This window comes from Melanotaenia boesemani, chromosome 17 (genome assembly GCF_017639745.1).
Source record: "Melanotaenia boesemani isolate fMelBoe1 chromosome 17, fMelBoe1.pri, whole genome shotgun sequence".
In the NCBI taxonomy this organism is placed as follows: domain Eukaryota; kingdom Metazoa; phylum Chordata; class Actinopteri; order Atheriniformes; family Melanotaeniidae; genus Melanotaenia; species Melanotaenia boesemani.
This window is the reverse complement of record NC_055698.1, coordinates 28,033,385-28,054,532: the sequence shown is the minus strand read 5'-3', so window position 1 is coordinate 28,054,532 and position 21,148 is coordinate 28,033,385. Positions and strand designations below refer to the sequence as shown.

At 37.7% G+C, this 21,148-nt stretch overlaps 1 protein-coding gene across 1 annotated transcript in view; it reads left to right on the top strand.

Moving 5' to 3' along the window:
• The window catches only part of grin2da (glutamate receptor, ionotropic, N-methyl D-aspartate 2D, a), a 182,976-nt gene that overhangs the window by 120,404 nt on the left and 41,424 nt on the right, over positions 1-21,148 (top strand). Inside the window, exons 10-12 of the mRNA XM_042012134.1 lie at positions 14,621-14,746; positions 16,691-16,803; positions 20,847-20,963. Coding sequence (XP_041868068.1) covers positions 14,621-14,746; positions 16,691-16,803; positions 20,847-20,963 — 356 coding nt within the window. The remainder of the gene's footprint in view (positions 1-14,620; positions 14,747-16,690; positions 16,804-20,846; positions 20,964-21,148) is intronic.

The window sequence follows — 21,148 nt, the reverse complement described above, 5'->3', positions numbered from 1 at the left end:
ATGTAAACCAGAAAACCAGACTATCTCAATAAGCGCTCACTTAATTTTTCAGTGACTTTTATTTTTAAGGTTCAGGCTTTGAAGTAAGTCTCTACCAAAAGTCAACTTCCCTCAGACCTGATCTTTTCCTTGTAAGCCTTAAGGGATCTAATTCATACTTTCACATCTGCAGCAGTACATTCATCCATCTGTCAAGAGAGATTTAGGAGACAATCTGAAACACGTCATGGTCGGATGGAGATGCATGGCTCCCAAGGCTGTTTTATCTTATATCTGCTGGGCCACAGGGCCAGTGACTCCGCACTGTAGATCTGCCTGTGTTAGTAGGGGGTACTCATGAATGCAGTTTGTGACTGGATGAGCTGCTGCATGGAAATAAAAAGGTAAGCAAGGCCATAGAGAGTTAAGAATAAACAGAAACACTGATCAAGGTCAGTGGTGAAGGAATCAATCAAGTGAAAAAAACGGATTTCTGCAGAATATGAAGGGGGAGGAAAAAAAAAGATGACTGAAGTTACACACAGAAGGCATTAAGAAACTGAAGTGAGGAAGTTAATTAGAAGCATATTAGACATGAAAAGTGAAAGAAAGATGGAAGTAAGAGAGTTATTCATGCGAAGGTTCCAGATGCTTGTCTCAAATTGCTTATTAATTCGACTTTTGAATTTACAAAACTGAACAATTCCAGCCCCACGTTGCTTTGGTGAAAATGCTCATTTATTTTTAGTTAAATTTTGGCCTCTTTTATTTTGACTTATTATGATGGATTTAGTTTACATACTGTTTAAATTTTACTCATTGTATTCAGATAAAACATCTAAAAGTTATTTAGTTAAAAAAATAAATTTTAGAAAGATTTCATTTTTTTTTAAGTTATTGTTTGTTTTGTTTAACCAGTATTATACCCTAACTCCATCCATCCATCCATCCATCCATCCATCCATCCATCCATCCATCCATCCATCCATTTTCTTCCACTTATCTGGGGTTGGGGTGCAGGAGCAGCTGCGTAAGCAGGGAAGCCCAGACTTCCCTCTCCCCGGCCACATTTGCCAGCTCCTCCAGGGAAATCCCAAGGTGTATGCAGGCCAGCTGAAAGATGTAGTCCCTCCAGCGTGTCCTGGGTCTTCCCAGGGGTCTCCTCCCCTGTGGGACGTGCCTAGAACACCTAACCAGGGAGAAGTCCGGGAGGCATCCTAACTAGATGCTCGAGCCACCTCATCTGGCTCCTCTCGATGCGTAGGAGCAGTGACTCTACTTGGAACCCCTCCTGGATCACCAAGCTTCTCCCCCTATCTCTAAGGGACAGCCCAGTGACTCTGCAGAGAAAACTCATTTCAGCTGCTTGTATTCATGATCTTGTTCTTTTGGTCACTACCCACAGCTCGTGACCATAGGTAAGGGTGTGAACGTAGATCGACTGGTAAATCAAGAGCTTTGCCTTTGGGCTTAGCTCCTTTTTCACTACGATAGACCGATGCAGAGTCTGCATCACTGTAGATGCCGCACCAATCTGCCTGTCGATCTCCCGCTCCATCTATCCCTCAGTCATGAACAAGACCCCAAAATATTTTAACTCCTCCACTTGGGAAAGGATCTCACTCCCGACCTGGAGGAAACACTCCACCCTTTTCCGGCTAGGACAATGGTCTTGGATTTGGAGGTGGTGATTCTTATCTTAGCTGCTTTATACTTGGTTGGAAATTGCTCCAGCGAGAGCTGAATATTACGGCCTGATGAAGCCAAAAGAACCACATCATCTGCAAAAGGCAGAGACCCAATCCTGGGGCCACCACATTGGATCCCCTCAAAGCCCCAGCTGTGCTCAGAAATTCTGTCCATGAAAGTTATAAACAGAATTGGAGACAAAGGGCAGCTCTGGCAGAGTCCAACCCTCACTGGAAATATATCTGATTTACTGCCGACGATGTGGACCAAGATCTAGCACTGGCTGTACAGGGACCGGACAGCTCATACATGGGGGTCTGACACTACATTTTCCCAAAGCACCCCTTCAGGAGTCTCTGGGGGACACAGTTAACGCCTTCTCCAAGTCCACAAAGCACACATAGACTGGTTGAGCGAACCCCCATGCCCCCTCCAAGACCCTGAAGAGGGTGTAGAGCTGGTCCACTGTTCCACAATGAGAACAAAAACCACATTGCTCCTCCTCAGTCCGAGGTTGGTTATCTGACAGACGTCCTCTTCTGGACCCCTGAATAGACCTTACCAAGGAGGCTGAGAAGTGTGATCCCCCAGTTGTTGGAGCACATCTTCGGATCCTTCGGATCCCTTTTTTGAAAAGGTGGACCACCACCCCGGTTTGCCAGTTCAGGGGAACCGTCCTTGATGTCCATAAGCTTTTTAACCACCTCAGCAACCTCAGCCCCAGAGATGGGAGAGCCCTCGCCAGGGTCCCCCGACTCTGTTTCCTCATTTGAAGAAGTGTTGGTGGGATTGAGGGGGTCTTCGAAGAATTCCCTCCACCATCCGACAACATCCTGAGTTGAGGTCAGCAGCCACAAATAAAGAAAAATGTTTCATGGAGATTATAGATATTTTTGGAGTAGCTTTTGGGACAAATGATCAAATCAAATTATAAAAACATTCATCCAATTTATTTTTCTACCAGTAGAGAATAGAGATGTCATGTTATAGATTTACTTGGTATGATTATTGTCAGGGGAATAATAACAATATTACAATTTTGATTAATTTCATGTTAGTTTTTTTTATTTATGTGAGTCTTTTGATGCTAACATAATGAACATAGCAACAAAGTAAAGTAACTAAAAAAAAAATCTCATTCCAACAAAATCTCCTCTCTGGAAGCATTGGTTAAATATTGCATATTAACTCTCGATTTCCTTCTGAGAAATCAGATAAAAAAAGACTGCAGGACCTCTACCAGGACCTGGGGGTCTTCTACATTATAAAAACGGTTTTAAACATTTATTTTGAAACTGAGGAGGTAACTTTGAAACATAGGGAAAACCATCTAGTTAGCTTTTGACTTTCAGCTTGACTGCCATCTATCAATCATACACACAAGTTTAACACTTAGTTTTTTTTTTTTTTTTTTTTTTTTTTTGCATAATGTGACATTTAAAGTGTTGTTTAATATCTCACATTGTATTGTGAGTCCAGCCTGAATCGTACACCATTAAAACATTACAAATGACATACTATTTCATTTTAATGTTACGTTAGGTAAACATTCCATTAATTTGCCCAGTTACTGCATATGTACAGTAATCTCACAAAATATTTAATTGTATCTTTTCATGGGGCACTAAAGAAATGACACTATGATACAATGTAGTCAGTGTACAGCTTGTTTGATCGTGTAAATCTACTGTCCCCACAAAATAACTCAGCACACAGACATTAATGTCTAAACTGCTGGCAACAAAAGTGAGTACACAACAAAAGTGTTTTTGTTCCGTGCAAAAGTTGCACTGATCTATTTTGGACAAACTATTTCCTAAAAAGTGACAATCTTGAGGGATCTTTGATTAATTAATCCTAACATTCTTAGTTTAGAGACATAATCCCTCCAGTGTGTTCTGGGTCTTCCAGGGTGCCTCCTGGTGGAATTTGCCTTGAACACTTTACCAGGTAGGCATCCACCTCATCTGGCTCCTCTTAATTCAGGGGAGCAGCCTCTCCACTCTGAGACCCTTCTGGCTGACTGAGTTTCTCACCCTGTCTCTAAAGGAAAACCCAGTCAGCCTGCAGAGGGAACTCCTTAAGAAACTGCAATCTTTGTCCTTCAGTCACTTCCCATTGCTTGTGACTGAGGATGAGAATTAGTACCTCCAAATTCCAGATCCAAGGCCTCAGCTAAAAAAATGTGGAACGTCCTCTCCAGGTCAGGAATGAGATCCTACCCAACTGGAGGAATTGGAAACAGTTATAATCATCAAATTCACCTGCAAGATTCTAGAAAACATTTAGCTGAATGATGCTGGAAATTGCTTCTGTTTCTTTTTAGTTTTGCACTCATGTTAAATTCTTGCAATGTCATGTGGAGCCATTTTCAACATGTCTTTAAATATTTAAAACTGTCTTTTTTATTGTTCTCCTGTGACACTGTGATTACATATGACAGTTGTTTGAAGACTGTCTGGTTAAAAAAACACTTCTCTTTTTCCTTCCATAGCAGCAAAATATTGCATAAGATAACACAGAGGGAACTCCTGCAGGGTAAACAGAGTTGTATTTGAAATTGATTGTATAAAGAAAAATAGGTTTCAGTAGTTAAATATAAATGATCTATAAGAAATTCCAATTATGATAAAATAAAATAATAATCACTGTTTTAAATTGCTTTATTCTTTATTTTACTCTGCAGGTTTAATCAGTCAAGAATGATATTTAATCATCTAATTTTCAAAGCAATTTTACGAAGACAGATAATGAGACAAGGCCCCTTTCTCTGTGAGAATATCTGAAACATTAGATAAAATATCAGTGCATCCTCTACCATTATATTGGGGAGGAACCCCACCCCACCAACACGAACCACTGCCCCTGTTAGTTCACGTAAATTTATTTTAATCTGGTTTTCTATATAGTGCCGTCACAACAGAAATAATTTCAGTTTCCCTTTCCTCTAGAACAGGTTTATACTGTGTTCTTTTCTTAGAAACTAAACAGGGATATTATCTGATTTACATGACAGCATGTCATGTCATGTCATGATGGAAGTGTTCTACCCTGATTCTACACGCATAGACACATGCACACACACAGGTGATCACAGTTTTGTCAGCCTCAAAAAACACATCAACCAGCTGAAAATCTGACAAATATATATATATATATATATATTAAACTTTCCCAGGGAGGTGAAGATGGAAACATTTGCTCCAATAAGACGGGTGCGTTAGACAAGTTCAAGTAATGTATGACACTAATGATATTGATCATTAACTATTCTAATATGCATTACATAAAGTTAGGAAAGACACCTTCTTGTAGAACACGCTTAGCACCCATTTCAGACATACAAGGAGAGTATCAAGGGATCACACATACACTTATGGTGCAGAACAGAATAGGGTGCCACAAACCATGATGGGAAATAGTTCTATAGATATTTCCGTTTTCTACATCAGAAGCAATAATGGCAGCTCTGTCAATACGCTAATGTTTTGGTATACTTAGTGAATGAGAAAATAAGACAAAGGTCTTTGTCCAGATGAAGACAATGAGGCAGGATATTTGGTACTTAATGGGGTCTCCAAAGATCATTTGTGTGATTTAAAGTGAACTTTTAACTGTGGAAATTGAATGGTTACACCTTACCTCCTGTCACTTCTTGTTAACAGTAACCTGATTTCACTTGGACCAATCTATACAGCCCCACTGCACCTCCGAGCTCTGTTCAGAGCAGCTGCTTTTAGAAAGGTGGGGTGAGCAATCTCACGTCTGTGACCCGGCCTTAATATGGATCGTTATGGTTACGTTAATCATATGAGAGCTGCTGCCAATCAGCTGGAACTGAGGAAGCCTCTTGAATGAGAGGTGAACCATCCTAAAGACAAAAGAATAGTAATCAGGTTGTCGTCTGCTGTGCTTTGGCTTTTGAAACTGTGATCACGTCCTAGCCGAGTTCGTTAGCTTCGAGTTTGTTGAGTTAGCTATGCATTGTAGAAACAGAGGCCTGCATGTTGATTACAGTTTTAGCGTTGACACAACTAGGCCTGTGTACAGAGTTTGGCACTGTTTTTGTTAAATATTATTGTTAATTGTTATTTTACATTTAGATATCTAAATGTATAAGGATTAAAATATATATTTAGCTATTTTTATGTGATTTGATATGAATGAAATACAATGAATTGATATAATGTTCAGTCAGTTTTCTATTTTTTCCCAGATGGAACTTTGCAAACCTAAAATGTGGTGTCATTTTTTTTTAAGAGGATAAAGGATTTTTCCTAAAGGACTTCCCAAACAAGTCTCACATTTTCATTCTAATTTTTCTGTCATGGACTTTAAAATTTCACACACTAATTGAGGTCAGTGGAGCTTGTAGGGTCTTTGGTGATATAAATTTGAGCATTTTATTGTCTGACTTTGGGGTGAACTTGACTGGACACCCATTCCTGAGAAGAACTGAACGTTTTCTTCTTGTGGCTGATCTTTGTCACTTTAGAATAATAGAAATACTTTATTAATCCCTTTGGAGAGTCCTCAGGGAAAATTGGGATAATGGACTCCAAATAGTTTGGATATGGTCTTTTTCATATTTCTGCGTCGCAACAAATGATTAATCACTAATGTCTGTCTTTTACATTGCTGATTAATATAACACAACACTTAAGCAGCTTCTTAATGTTTGTGAAATTAATATGAAACAATTATGTTGATGTGTTTTTTCTGAGGTTTAATTTACCAAATGTTAAGAATTGGCAAAGAACACAAGTTTTAACAATATGCTGTATTAATCAGACCTGATAGATAAAATCTTATATCTAAAAAAGATGTACTTCATAAGTAACTAAGACAAATCAATTTACTCTGGATGATAAACAAAAAACCGTCAAAGGTGCACAACGAGATGAAAGCTGAACAAGAGAATAGAAACAAATGCAGATATAGGTGTGTGTTGGAAGACAGGATCATCCACAGTAGCTGGCCTGTCATTCATACTGGCAATTTGTAGGGAAGAGCTTCACACTTGAAGCAGTCCACACCAAGCCATGCTTTAGCGAGAGCATCTTGCATTTTCTGGAGTGATTTAGAGACTTCCTGTATGGTTCACCAGTTTTGTCCTTTGTTTTTGTATCAATCTCTTTCCTTGATCACTAGATTTGACTGTTTTTAACAGTTCAATGTACATGAAGTCTGTAATTAATAAGATAGAGGAGCTCTTATGATATGACCCTCCATTCAAGATACATTATTTAGGGACAATCTGTAATTAAGCACAGATCTGTAAAAGGTTTTCAAGTTAAAACTACTAAAACAGAGTTCTACTCACAAATCAATTAAACTGTTTTAGAATATTTTCTAGTATGAAGATCTTTTCAACTCTGCACTGCTGTGATCATGCTGCATTGTAAAGTGAAAATAAATGTGACTTTCCTCAGATTAATATGTCATTCACAGACTTGGGCAGAACTGGACTATAAGCTGTTGAGGAGATCAATTTCATTTAAGAGCACGTCCACACAGAGACAAGTGTAGTCGTATCAACTAGAGTTTTACCATTTCATTTTTTGAAATGACTAACAATTCCATCTCTTGGTCCAAAGAGAAGTGGAGATGTAGTCTGAATCAGATGTGTTGGAGTAGGGAAACATCTAAATCTTGCAGGATTGCGGCCCTCATTGGCCATCATACTCCAAGCTTTTCCTCTAAGATCTTCCTAGACCCCAGATCATTTTAAAACAGTTTCTTCTTGCCAGATTTCACTTCTGGTTAAACAAGACTTCATGGCTTTTCCTGTGCAAGAGTATCTTATTCATCTTTTTAATTTGATAATGTTTTATTCTTTATATCATTTCATATTTATTGCTCATGTAGTGTTTGGAGGACTTATACAGCCCCTTGACTAACTGAGATCGACATGCTATAGAAATAAGCTGTGATTTGAGCCTTATTGTCTTATGCTACTGTAATTCAATATCTAATTGTATCATCTGTGTGTGATGGTCTGACTTCGGAAAATTATTTTTCCACACTACAATAAGGTTGTAAACATTAAAGTTGATAACATGCTGACTATTATGTGACAGAATAATTGCAGAACAATGAAAACAAAAACAATATTCTGACTGTTTTAAGACTGGACTGAAAATTTGCATCATCCTTTAAAAAGAATCAGTAGTTTCAGTGCTTATCATGAACTCGTGTACTTGTCTTTCAGGTGTGCAGTAGATTTTATATGTACATATTTCCATAAAAAACTATGCAAGTGCATTCAGTGGTAGCATTGTAAATAGGGGAGCAGGGAAACTCTATATTAAGACATTCTAGATTTTATGTGTTCCATATGGAAAGCTGAATATTAATGAAACCCATTTAAACACTTTAATTGGAGAATATCTAACTTAACTACCTGTAATGGCTGCTTTAAGTTAATGGGAACACAGCCAGTGATGGGAGCTGTTCTGGCTTTCTCCACATAGATCAACTAAATCTGCACTCAGGTTCAAACTGCGGTTATCCTTCTCTTTATAAAGGACTTAGTGCAGCTATAAAGGAATACAGTGCAGCTACTATAGGCTCAGAGAATGAGAGTCATCTGCTCAAATCTCTCATTATCTGTTGGGGACATGTTGGCAAACACAACAAATACATAATTCTGTCCCTTTACATCACAACTGCTACTAAAATGCCCTTGAGGTAAGACACAACAGCCTCATTAACCCCAACCCTAACCACATGCTCTTCAGCAGATCTGTTCCTTTACACGAGTGCCAGACTGGGGTTGTGCCTGGCAGCTCCCAGGTGTGAATAATACAGAGCACATCTTTGGAGAAAAAGCTTCTGTCTTAACTTGATTCCCCCTTCTTTAATATGGATATAAAAATAAGTTACTCTTTTCCCAAATGGATATATGGCTGCTGGAGACCAAATCGGGGGACTCGCTGTGTGAGAGCAACAATAAAGCTCCTTGCATCTTAACTACTGACAGTACTTTGAAAACAACAAACAGCCGCTTAACCCTCCTCACCCACCTGATTGTAAGAAAATAAATCACACACAACCTTCAGTGTTTTCAGGGCACCATATAATTATTTACACACTTTCTCTGCCAAGACAATTTTGATTTATCAAATCTGCAGGTATATAATGTATGTGACTGGATTAAAAATGACACACAGGATTGCTTATGTGATGCAAATTTATAACAGACTCAACTTGTCACATCAAACTCAGACTCAACTGACATGTACCTATACTCACAGATCAATGAATCCATTTTTTTTCTCAGTGAGGCCTCCATCTTGTATCCTTCTCCATTCTAAACTCTCCTTTACAAGAATTTTTCTGGAAATGACAAAGTAACCTTATTTTTCTAGCAGAGAACTTATAACTTGCAGAGAACCCCAAGGTCCCAGACTTCAAGGTGACTGCTCATTGTACCAGCTGTAGTCCATTGTTGTCTTTATTAAATTTATTTATAAACTAATTGCATTGTTACAGTGGGGTTATTTGAAAAAGGTTGCGTAAATGTTTGGATTATTAACTGGTATCCCGTGGATTGGTTGGTGCCCTTGTATTTTTTTTTACAGTTAGTTTGTGATGTTCTAGTTTCATACAGCATAATAGTTGCTCACACACAGGCTATCTTGGAGGAATCCTTTTGTTGGAACCACAGGAACACCGGTATTTGGTTAAGATGTCATTTACTCTACGACAACTGGAAAGCACAATCAGTCGGATGATGACTCTTGTTTTATCAATTTTCTCTTTATTTTCTTCTCTTCCACTGATATTTTCCTCCTGCATTTCTTTGTTAAAGCAAAGGTGCAAAGTGTGTTGACATGTGACACGATGCAGTAAAGCAAAATGCTGCTGTGTTGGGATGCAGCATCCTGGAAGCAAAAGTTATGAAGTGTCATTTATCAGCCTCAAGATGCTTCTGGCCATTATTAAAAGTTCCTGGGCCATCAAAACGGGTCAGAAATAAATCATTTTAAGGTCTGAAAGTTACATGGTGCTAATTTAAGACCTTGCCCAAGAAATAATGGGCAGAATTTTTTTTTTAATCGGATATGTGGCTATTTCAGGAAATGTGAATGTGTCTGCTGCATGTACACTGCAGTAAGCTGTGCAAATTAAAGGATCATTATTAAAGTCAGCATCAATCACACTGTAAGCAGATATAACGCGTGTATAAAACTACTGCAGCAAAACTTATTTTCACTCTCTGAAAGCACGCAGTCATGTTCTGTGCAAACACTCCGTCCAATTTACTGACAGACATTCAAAATTCAAAGCAAACCAGTATTGTTACTATAATACAGATCATTACAATAGTTAGAGCATAAAGTCATTTACATTAAACCATAAACCATTGGACAGACACAAGTACAAAGTAAATGTCTTTGTCTATGAAGCTACACTGTTCTAAGATGTACAGGATAAAGGCTCATCACAGCCAGCAAAATTAACTCTGTAAAATCTGAAATCACATTGATACAATATTGATGCAGAAAACTCTGATATATACATATATATATATATATATATATATATATATATATATATATATATATATATATAGACATATATTAGGGGTGGGACTTTAACTTGTAATAGCGATTAATTAATTACAAAAAATTAACGCGTTAAAAATTTGTTGGTAAAGCACGGTTTTCAGTACACCGATTAAACTGAGACACATGTCAGAGCTTGGCTAAATCAGTGTTGCCAATTGAACTACTTTGGTGCTATATTTAGCGAGTTTGCAGACCCATCTAGCGGCAAATCTAGTAACTTTTCATGGTGTTATTGGAGACTTCTGGAGATTGATGTGAAAGCACGTTTACGTCTTCTCAACAAGCAGTGCTTCTGCAGGCCCCTCCCCCTTCCAGCTGCAGTCAGAGCAGGAGACGTTTACTGAAAATAACACACAAAGGTTGCCGAAGGAGGAAGTCCAGGCCACAGATGTTGAAACATGGAAAGCTATTCACCATGCATGGAGGGTTTTCACAGTATAGTACAGACAGTACAAAGATGCTAATCATAGCAGCAAAGGACAAGGGCCTGAGCCTTGAGCACCAGAAGAGTAAAGGTACAGATCTACCATAACAGGCAGGACTGCAAGTCCAGGCTATGCAAAAAGAGGCCTGAAACCATCCAGCACCTCACAGCAGGATGTAAAATACTGGCAGGCAAAGAATACATGGAATGCCTTAACCAAGTAACCAGCGTAGTGTACAGAAACATCTGTGCAGAATATGGACTGAAGACCCCTAGGTCATAATGGGAAACACCTCCCAAGCAGGTGGAGAATGAGAGAGCCAAAATCCTTAGGACTTCCAGATACAGACTGACAAAACGGTGGTGGCCAACCATGACATTGTGATCATGGACAAGCAGCAGAGGAAAACCGCTGTGATCGATGTAGCCATCCCCAACCACTGCAATATAAGGAAAAGGAACACAAGACTCAAGGAAGAGCTGGAGAAAAAATGTGGTCATCGAAGCACTGGGGGCACTGGAGAAGTGGCTCCAACAGATACCTGGAGAAACATCAGACATGTCAGCCAGAAGAAATCAATCCAAGGAATAGCTAAAATACTGCAAAGAACCCTCAAGCTCCTAGGGCCTCTGGTAGAGGACCCGAGCTTAAGATGAACAGCCACCCATCCACCCTGAGGAGAGGGTAGTGGGTGAGGGAAGTGTGTGTGTATTTATATATACAAAATGCATTTAATTATTATAATAATAGATTATTTGCATAATGCTTTTCAAGGCATCCAAAGTACTTTTACACTGCTCACTGAGCCACTGCTGTTCCATATCTATCAATAAGTAATAAATAATGGTTTCTAAAATGTAAAATAACATTCAATTATATGTGATAAAATCAGTTTTTTTTTTCCACATGGCATGCAGCTTGGCAGCTTCTGCAGCCTTAAGAGCATATTAACCCTTGCTGGCAGTAAGTTTAATGGATAAATATTGAGCCTCTCCACCTGCTCCCTCACTGTATGTCTCTGCAGGAAAGACACAGCTAAAAGCCTTGCATGTAAACAGTGCTTGTTGCTTTTTGCTATGTGTGCACACAGTCAAGTTTGATTTAGCTCCTTTCCTGGATGCAACACAAAGAGACAAAGGTGTTGATGAGTCAACCCAGCAGCTCAGCCCAGGTTGATTATAAGTACAGCTGCCAGTGTTTCCACTGTCGGTCTCTGCAGCAAATCCCTCTAATTTAGAAAATCTCAGCAGTATCTACTTGTTCCCTCAGCCGTCACTTAGACTTGCATTCATTTCTTTGGACAGACGAGATGAGGAGAGACAATTTCCTCTTGTCTATACCCTGAGATACGTATATCTGTGATAAGACTCCACATTTGCTTTGTCGTTCAGCTAAGAAATGACATTCAATTCTTGAAGCAGAAAATGAACAACTTGTGAATGTTTATTACATACCCATCAGCAATGCAAAAATCATTTTAACCCCCCAATGCTTAATAGCTAGCTTATATAATCCTTGAAAACTGCATCTACATATTTCTGAATACCAACACTAATGCACTTCACTGATCCATCCTGGTTTTTGGCATATCATACTTCTTATTATCAAAAGAGAGTGCATTTCTCATTTGGCAGCTGGCATTTACAAAGCTGAGCTAATGTGGGATCAACCAATAAGAGCCTCTTGCAGAAGGCTGCTTTTGTGATGAGCTTTCTCTGTGTCTTTTCCTCCTTATTAATCCCCATATTGGTATATAAATCATTCTTATAACCAATGATACATTACGTGTTGAGGAAAATTAGGGTGGTGAGTTCTGCCCCAGGTGGCGGTGATAACACAACTGCTTCTGTAACTTGGTCAAAAGTTTAGTCACCATACAGTTACCATGGTGACAGGAATTTGTGATTGTAAAATAATTGAAAACTACAGAAAACTTGATTTTTTTTTTCATCAAACTTTATTTAAACATTTGTCTGTTAGCAAATTAACTCCACACAAAATATTAGTGTGAACAGTTGTAGAGAGGTGTTAGCGATAACATTATATAACAGTGTAAACCAGCATGTAAAGACTATAAAAAAACATGAACTACTGAACGATCTACGGCTTTAAGTTGTAAATACAATGTCAATTGAAACATTATCACTTTTGTGGAAAACTATTTGAAAAAGCTGTTCAAATTGAGCTCTGTAATTCTAAAAGGCATCATATCCTCGGCTTTAAAATAAGTCAAAGATTTATTGGTGGCTTCATTCTGATCTGTACTACAAATGCTTGTTTTTCTTCCCCTATTCATTGTTTTTAACAGCAGTAACTGACCTTAATCCCATTTCCTTCTCACATCTTTGTTGTTGCCTAATAAATAACAAGAGGAAAGAAATCCTGCTTTATATAAATGGCTGCTTTGAACATGATATTGAAATTTATTAATTTATTTAATGTAAAAATATTGTCAATGCTAAAAAAAAATTGCAACACTTTAAATTCAGATGTAAACAGTAATGTTTCATTGTTGCTTTAAATGCAACATTGGGTTGCCCTAATCATACAATATGTCCTAACAAAGTATACTAACACAAAACATGTCTCAAATGAACTAACATCTGAAAAATGGAGTATTAGTAACTTCAAATGATGGAAGAAAAAGGCAATGTGATGCTACCCATTAGCCATTTCTTATGAAGCTTTTATAGTTCCTAAGTTGAGTTACTGATTTTTTTTCAACACATTGTGTAGAGTTGTGTGTCCACCATAAGACAAAGCCTTAAATCAACTTTTTTTTTACATTGTTGGTGCCAGTACATAAGTTCCCAAGGAACTGCAGACCTTGGGAACATATGTACTGGCACCAGGCAGTCCCAGGACACAATTCTGGCTTTGTGTCCTGGGTTTCCTCGAAGGTCTTGTCCCATTTGAGTGTGCTCAAAACACCTCCAGAGGGAGGTGAAAGGGATCCATCCTAAATAAATGCCCGCATCACCTCATCTAACCATTTTTGATGTGGACGAACAGCTTCACAGCTTCCCTGTTCCTCCTGGATTCTCGAAACTCCTTACCCTACTTGTAAAGGGTCTTTTTCAATTTCTTTTACATACATAAATAGGTACTATATGTCACTGCCCTCATACTTTCATCCATCCTTTATGTTGATATAGTTGTTAGGCGATACAGCTCTGGAAACTAAACTAAATTATGCATGTAAAGGACACAGGAGATGGATGGAAGGCTCCATATCTGTAATTAGCATAGAGCAGTGTTTCTTAATCCAGGGAACCACTGCCTGACATGTTTTAGTTCTTTCCAACTCAGATTAATTGTCCCCGAGGACCAGAATTAAGAAGCACTGGTGAAGAGCGTAAATGGGCCTTAAGGCTGAGCCCTGCAACCCTCCAAAGGAAACTCATTTCAGCCACTTGTATCTCATTCTTTTGGTCACAACCCAAAGCATTGGCCAGGGTTGGAACTAAGACTGACCAGTAAGGTGAAACTTTAGAGAGAAGTATGACTTCTCAAATACATCTGCATAAAGCATTTTTGCAAGTACAGACATATTAAGCTTTTTAAGTCATTTTTGGGGAGTTTCCAGTAAAACATGTCAAACAGCCATTAATTTTTCAACACAAAACATCATACAGCTGTATTTAGAGACTTGCTGGTAAACACAGAAAGACCATTAGCTAAAAACACAGTTTTTCCTCTCAGGCTTGACAGACAACAGTAAATATTGAGCTAAAATTCAACAGATGATGAAAAAAACACACCAACAGCAGTGAAGTACAGCTGGGCACCTGATGCATTTGCCGTACTGTCTCGGCAAATTTTGTTCTTTTAACTTGTTTCTGCTCCAGTCATAATCTTCACTTTAAAAAGTGGCACTTTACAAATGACAGGCAAACTTCTGAAGCATTATCTAATGTTGGCTTGTGCATCTCTGTGTGTCTGTGTGTGTTGCAGAGCCCTACAGCCCAGCGGTGTGGGTGATGATGTTTGTGATGTGCCTGTCAGTGGTGGCTGTCACCGTCTTCATCTTTGAGTTCTTCAGCCCCGTGGGATACAACCGCAGCCTGCAGAGCGCCAAGAGTAAGAGACGCCAATCAACCCACCGCCACTGCTCATTTCACAGCATTATTACCAACTTGTCAATTTGTCAGTTATATAAGCGAGTAGGGGGGTGATGATTTAAAGAGGGCGTTTGCACACATTATGTAAAGTGTCCCAATTCCTTTTATTCCTTTCGTTATTTTTTGCTGCACATGAGTCAAAGCAATCACTCAACAATATACTGTAGCTTATTTCTTAGCTTATTTATATTTACCGAAGTAAATGCTGACATTGTGGTGGTGATTGATTTTGACATTTGTGCAGCTTTTGTCAGTTCATTGTTTGTTCCAACTGTTTACTTGCTGTTTTTTTTGTACAGACACATTCATTTAACATAATTAGTGAGGAAGTGTTTATTACTTTCTAACATACTGAAACAAGTTAAAACTAAAAACCAGTGACAGGTGGGTGTTTGTTCATTGGTGGTTGTCAGGTGGGTGTTTTCCTTTGTGCTAAAACCTCTCAGTTTATATTTTTATTCAAGTTTTAGCATTCTTTTTTAGCTCAAAGTTTTTAAAAATGATCAAATATAGAGGTCAGAAATCGCAAATGGCATGTACTAGGGATTATTAATGTTCAGACATTACTTTAGTCTTATTTTATTAGTAGAGGACTGCAGATTCCTATCATTAACTTGGACACAAGAAATGGCATTGTCACTTTCTATATTTTATTTTGGAGAACTTTATATTCACATTTCATTTTCAGTGACAAACTACAGCTCTGTTTTAAGCCCTACAGAGATGACACGGGGGTCAGGTTTGATGTCTCGATTCAGGTCTATTCTCAGCTTCTTTTTGATGTTTTAACATCAGGCAGTCCTTAAATCACCGTCACTCAGTTCCTCTAATCATTGCAGTGGAAGACCACAATAAGCTGAATCTGTTCTCCCAAATGTACGCAGGCATCAGTATCTACATGATTTTGTGTTATAAGTGCATGGCTTTCAAGTCCTGGTCTCAGACTTTGTAGTTCAACTCAAGGAAAATATTCATATGACTGCAATCTCATTTAAAACCGAAGTGTACTTTACTTTTTGAGCAATACTGCAGCCCTATATTCAGGATTGTGTCATTTAATGTTCCAAAGACCATCAGAGCACATCCTTTACAAACAAGTCAGGAAAACATTGCAGGTGTTCCTCTTTAATAGGGATGGAATCTACACTGCATATGGAATAATAGCTTGGTTAGTCTTCGGTCTTCAGGAATTATATCCTTTGCTCTTTTAGAGCTACTTCTTCGTAACCTCATTGTAGGTGGGTCCAGTGAATTAGGGTCGTTTTACACCCCCAGAACCTCAGCTGTAGTTGGTCTTGGTGAAGTTATTCTATGAACTTGCATAGCAATGTGTCCTATGCAGTGCATTATTGGATCAACCACACCAGAGTAAAAAAATATGACATTGTACATTTCACCTGTAAGTCTTGTTTTCCCTTCCCTGTGACAAATACTCTATAACCAAAATTACAATAGCTCTGAAGATTCAAGAGTCTGTCTGTGAAATCAGTCCAAATTTTAGCAATGGCCCACCCAGTGTTAGCCAGAAGTCATCATCCAACCCCATTTCCATTCCTCATTAATACCCATATGTAAATCTGGACACTTGATGGTTTGTTTCTAAATAAGCTGCCGTCAGTTCAATCTTATTGAAACGGGGACATAGGCTACCATTTTTATCAGGTGTCAGTAAGCACTGTTTTTAAAACCCTGTGAGATTCTTTTCATAATCTTAACATTGTAGTTGTGACGTCTAAACCTGATAAAAAAAAAAAAAACTCCTGCAAAACTAAGTAAATGTCCAGGACTGAGACGATTTTACAGGACTCCCATTTTCTAATCCAGGATTTAGACTTCAGCACAAATTAGAATATCATACATTTGTACATTATGCTTGCTCAACTCCCGTATCTTTCTCACACAGAGTCTGGTGGATCGAAGTTCACCATTGGGAAGTCAGTTTGGCTGCTGTGGGCACTTGTTTTCAACAACTCTGTGCCTGTGGAAAATCCCAGAGGAACCACCAGCAAGATCATGGTAAAGCTGACTCCCTCACCTCATTGTGTGATTGATATATTTATTTATTTAATTTATTATTCTGCTAGATGAGTGGTCACCAATTAACAGTCATAAACTGATTACTTGTGGGTTAAAATAAGTCTGTATTACTACAGTAGTGATTTATTATTTGTCTCAACAGAATGCTAATGAGTAAATGTCCAGCTCAAATGAAAACCTTTAAAATATTCAATTGTAAAGTTACGAACAATCAAGGTTAATTTACTGGTTTTTTTATATCTGCTGTTGATCTCTGCCCTCAACAAAATGAAAAGGAAAATCAGGGGAAAGCTTTGAACATCTGTTGTGAAGTAGAGCCACAGAAGGTGAAAAACTCAAGCCAAGTGCTTTTTGCTGCAATCTCAATCATCTTAAGAGCTCTTTAGCGGCTTATAAAGGGGGTCAGGGGAAAGAGCGGAAGATGATTATTTTTAGTTCTCTCTTTGCAAATGTATTTTTCTGAACGGAATTTGCTGGATGTCATTATTAAGACTGTTAAAAATAACGTGTTAACAGCAGTAACTAATTTATGTAATTATTTGCATTAACATTTTTAACACATTTAATGCACGCAAAGCCTGACAAGCCCCAAACTTCGGTCATTTCTCTGGTACAACGGTGGGGCAAGGAGGTGTCTACAGGCAAGCTGGGACAAGATGAGCCGTCTGTCCTGGAGGATGGATTTGAGAAAATTGATGGAACAACCTTTTAAGAAAAAGTGATTTGCATGATGAGTTTCACTTTCACCAAAGTTTGTTAAGCTTAAAGTACAAGCATTTGCTTCTTGGGCCATCAAGTTCAACAAGTGGGTTTCTCTTTCTGTTGATACAGTAAAAACAGGCATGTTTCAAACATAGTTGTGAATGGTGATTAATCACGATTAATTAATTTGTAAGCTCAGATTAATCTAATAAAATTTTTAATCATTTGAGAGCTCTAGTCATTATGTGATTTTGCTCATTAAACCCTCTTCTTTAATAGTAAACTTAATTTTAAAGAAAAATGTACGTAAGACTTTATGGATGAGATTTACAAAGACAGGAAAATCTGCACATGGTTGCAAATCATAAACGTGATCAATGCAAGGGTCCTTTTTTCTGCAGGTAAAGTCTGAAAACTTCCCTGTATTTACAAACATAGAAATCAACAAGTGATTTTAATTGATATCAAAAACAGCTTACCAGAAGTAGCGCAAATTCAGGTAGCACACACATTTTGATAATCAGGAGTTATGACGCAGATATCAGAGAAGGGGACCCGAGTCTAGGACTCAAACATGAGTTGCAATTAAGTTGCATTTTCAGTGACTTGAGACTCGACTTGGGCTCGCGATTTGAGATTGAGAACAATTGTTTATTTTTAATATACTGAATTAATTGGTCATCAAGAAGTTTGAGCAGAAATTGACATGCTGTTGGGTGATCATTCAATTGTAAGCAGGTGTGTTGCAGCAGAGAAACATCTAAAACCTGCAGGACAATTGGTGATCCCTGCACTAGTGTGTACATTTCAAACATCTTTTCTTACATTCAGGAAAAAAAAAAAAGATCTGTGGCTTCAGATGGATTTTTGTTCACAATAAAAAGTCATGGTTAAGTATTAAGAGCATGTTTGGTAATATGAATACATTTCCAATTTTTATGTACATTTTATGATTTCAGTAAAGCAGAAAGATTGTCCAGAAGAGAAGGACAGATAGAAGGACAGGCCTGTTGTCAGTTTAAGTTAAAGATCAGTGCTGTTTAAAAATGTTGGTAGATTAGGGGTGAGTACATATTAAATTCTTTGGATGTTATAATGCGGTATCTTAAACAGACCAGAAGCCATCGTATGGCAGATTGCTCATTACAACAAAAGTGACTTGAGACTTGACTTGGACTTCAGGTCAAAGACTTGCGACTTGGAGAAAAAGGACTTCTGAACATCTCTGGCAGCTTTTCATGGTAAAACTCAGATTATATAGGCGTGAAACTGATTACTGGTTCAGAAAATTTAACTGAAACAGCAAACAGAAGTCATTATAGCTGAAGAAGAAGCCAGTTTACATAATTTATATTACACTGAAAACCAACCAGAGGTTTTGGTATGTCTCTAGAAAGGCCTAGGTGGATTCAAGGTCATCTGAAATTCCCTGCAGTGGGTTTAGAGTAAAGTTTTGTCAAACAAAATCACACACACACACACACACACACACACACAAAAAAAAAAAAAAAATTGTACCATCTGCCAGTTTGGCATAACACTGATGTGTCACCTGCACAACAAAATTAACAGTCACATCAGGGGAAAAAGTTAGGACATGTATTTATTTTTTATTTGTTTATTTATTTATTTGCTTGTTTTTCCATACTGTATAAATAATTATATAGTCAGCCATTAATTGCATGAACACACTGTTCCATTACATGCACAAATTTTCATATTCACATTTTCCATGGGTCAGTTCACCACTGTTCATTGTTGGAAAAGAATCTGTAACAGCAATTCATTAGCCATGAATAATTTAACGCTACTTAAGATAAAACATCATAACTCTTTTATGTGTGAAAAAATGTACCCCTCACATCATCACTTCTTCTTGAGGTTTATTCTATAAACAACTTTTATTTATACGTACATTTCTCAAACCTATCAAACCTTCAGGATTATTACTGGGTGTACGAGCATGTTCATTACATGAATAATTAGTCATTTATTATTGATATTAGACATTAGATTTGATCACTTAACAGCTGTCCAAAGTTTGTGAAACTGAAATCTGTTCCAGTTTAAGAGACGAGTCTGTTCTTAAGCACTCCAGTGATTTTAATGTCTGTGTTGTCAAAGCTAAGAATGCATTCTTCATTTTATTCAATGAGTAAATTATGCAAATTAACCTTTGGCTTTAAGCTAGAGTACAATGGAAGAACACAGCCCCATTCTACTCCATGTCTTTCACTTACTTCCTGGCTAAATGTCAACAGCAGCAATGAAGGCATCACTTCTGAACAACCACATATATCCAAGTGTCTCACCAGCCTTTTATACTCTATTTAATTTGGACATCTTGTGCTATGCAGTGAGAAAAATTTAATATATATTTTTTTTTTGTTAAGAGAAAAGGTTACATGTAAAAATGACATACCTACAGGTAAAATCCTTGTATTCCAGATAGATCTAAACATCATGTATCTTTGATGTTTATATTCTTGTTCCTCTAAATATTTTATTTATTTATTTATTTTTCGTATTTCTTACTGAAAATATGACTATAGCTCCCAGCTAGTTTCCAATTTTCAGTGTTGTGTCTTTGGGAGATAATCCAATCTGTTTATTTTCATCAAAGTTTGCCGCTTATTTAAAAGAAAATATTACAGTTTAGTATTTAATGCATGCTGTTAATGACAAGAGTATGTGGAAAATATCCAGTCAGTGCCATCTGCTTCCAATGCCAAAGGCTTTGGCTGTGTGTATTGTTTTTAACACACCGAGCGAGCCACTGAAGATGCAAACTATTAAATATGAGATAAATTAATTAGACTGTTCGTGACTAACCTTGAATTATAGAAAATGACCAAAACCAGCAGATTTTTCTGTTGTTTCCCCTTTAAAAACCATGGTTAATTTTTTTTTTTTCTTTGACAAATAAAAGCAAGTGATTATCCTAAAAGCAAAAAATTATTTAAAGGAAGTGCAATGTAAAATGTCTGATTTATCCCTAAAACAAAATGTATACATATTCTGATGCTGCTAATAAATCCAGCTGTCAGAATTTTCACTCTGCTTTTTTCCACCCATACGCGTTAACTGATCTTTACTTACTATTGCTATTATAGGTTTAAGTTTAAAGGGCACATGCCAAGGTTTAAGTGACATTTTCAGAGGTTAAACATGCCATACTGACAAATGGCTTTCCAGGTAAGGCAGAGCTTCAGCTGCAGGTTTAGCAATGAAATGTTTCTTTTTTAAAAATGTCAGAAATCTTTAAATACTTTGACTCCTGTCAGGCTCAGTTGTCACTGTTTTATTTCATTGTACACTAGGTGCTGGTGTGGGCCTTCTTTGCTGTCATCTTTCTGGCCTCCTACACTGCCAACCTGGCTGCCTTCATGATCCAGGAGGAATACATTGACACAGTGTCAGGGCTGTCAGATAAGAAGGTATGATCTGGGATGGATGGATAGATGAACTGATGGATAGATTTTTGCATATGTACTGATCCATTATTGATTAAAACACAAAATAAATTTGCCTTTAACAATGGGAAGACCTTTAAAATGACAAGTACACATGAATAATTCTAATCTATAAAAGAGCAACACTTCATTTTTCAGAAAAAAAAAAA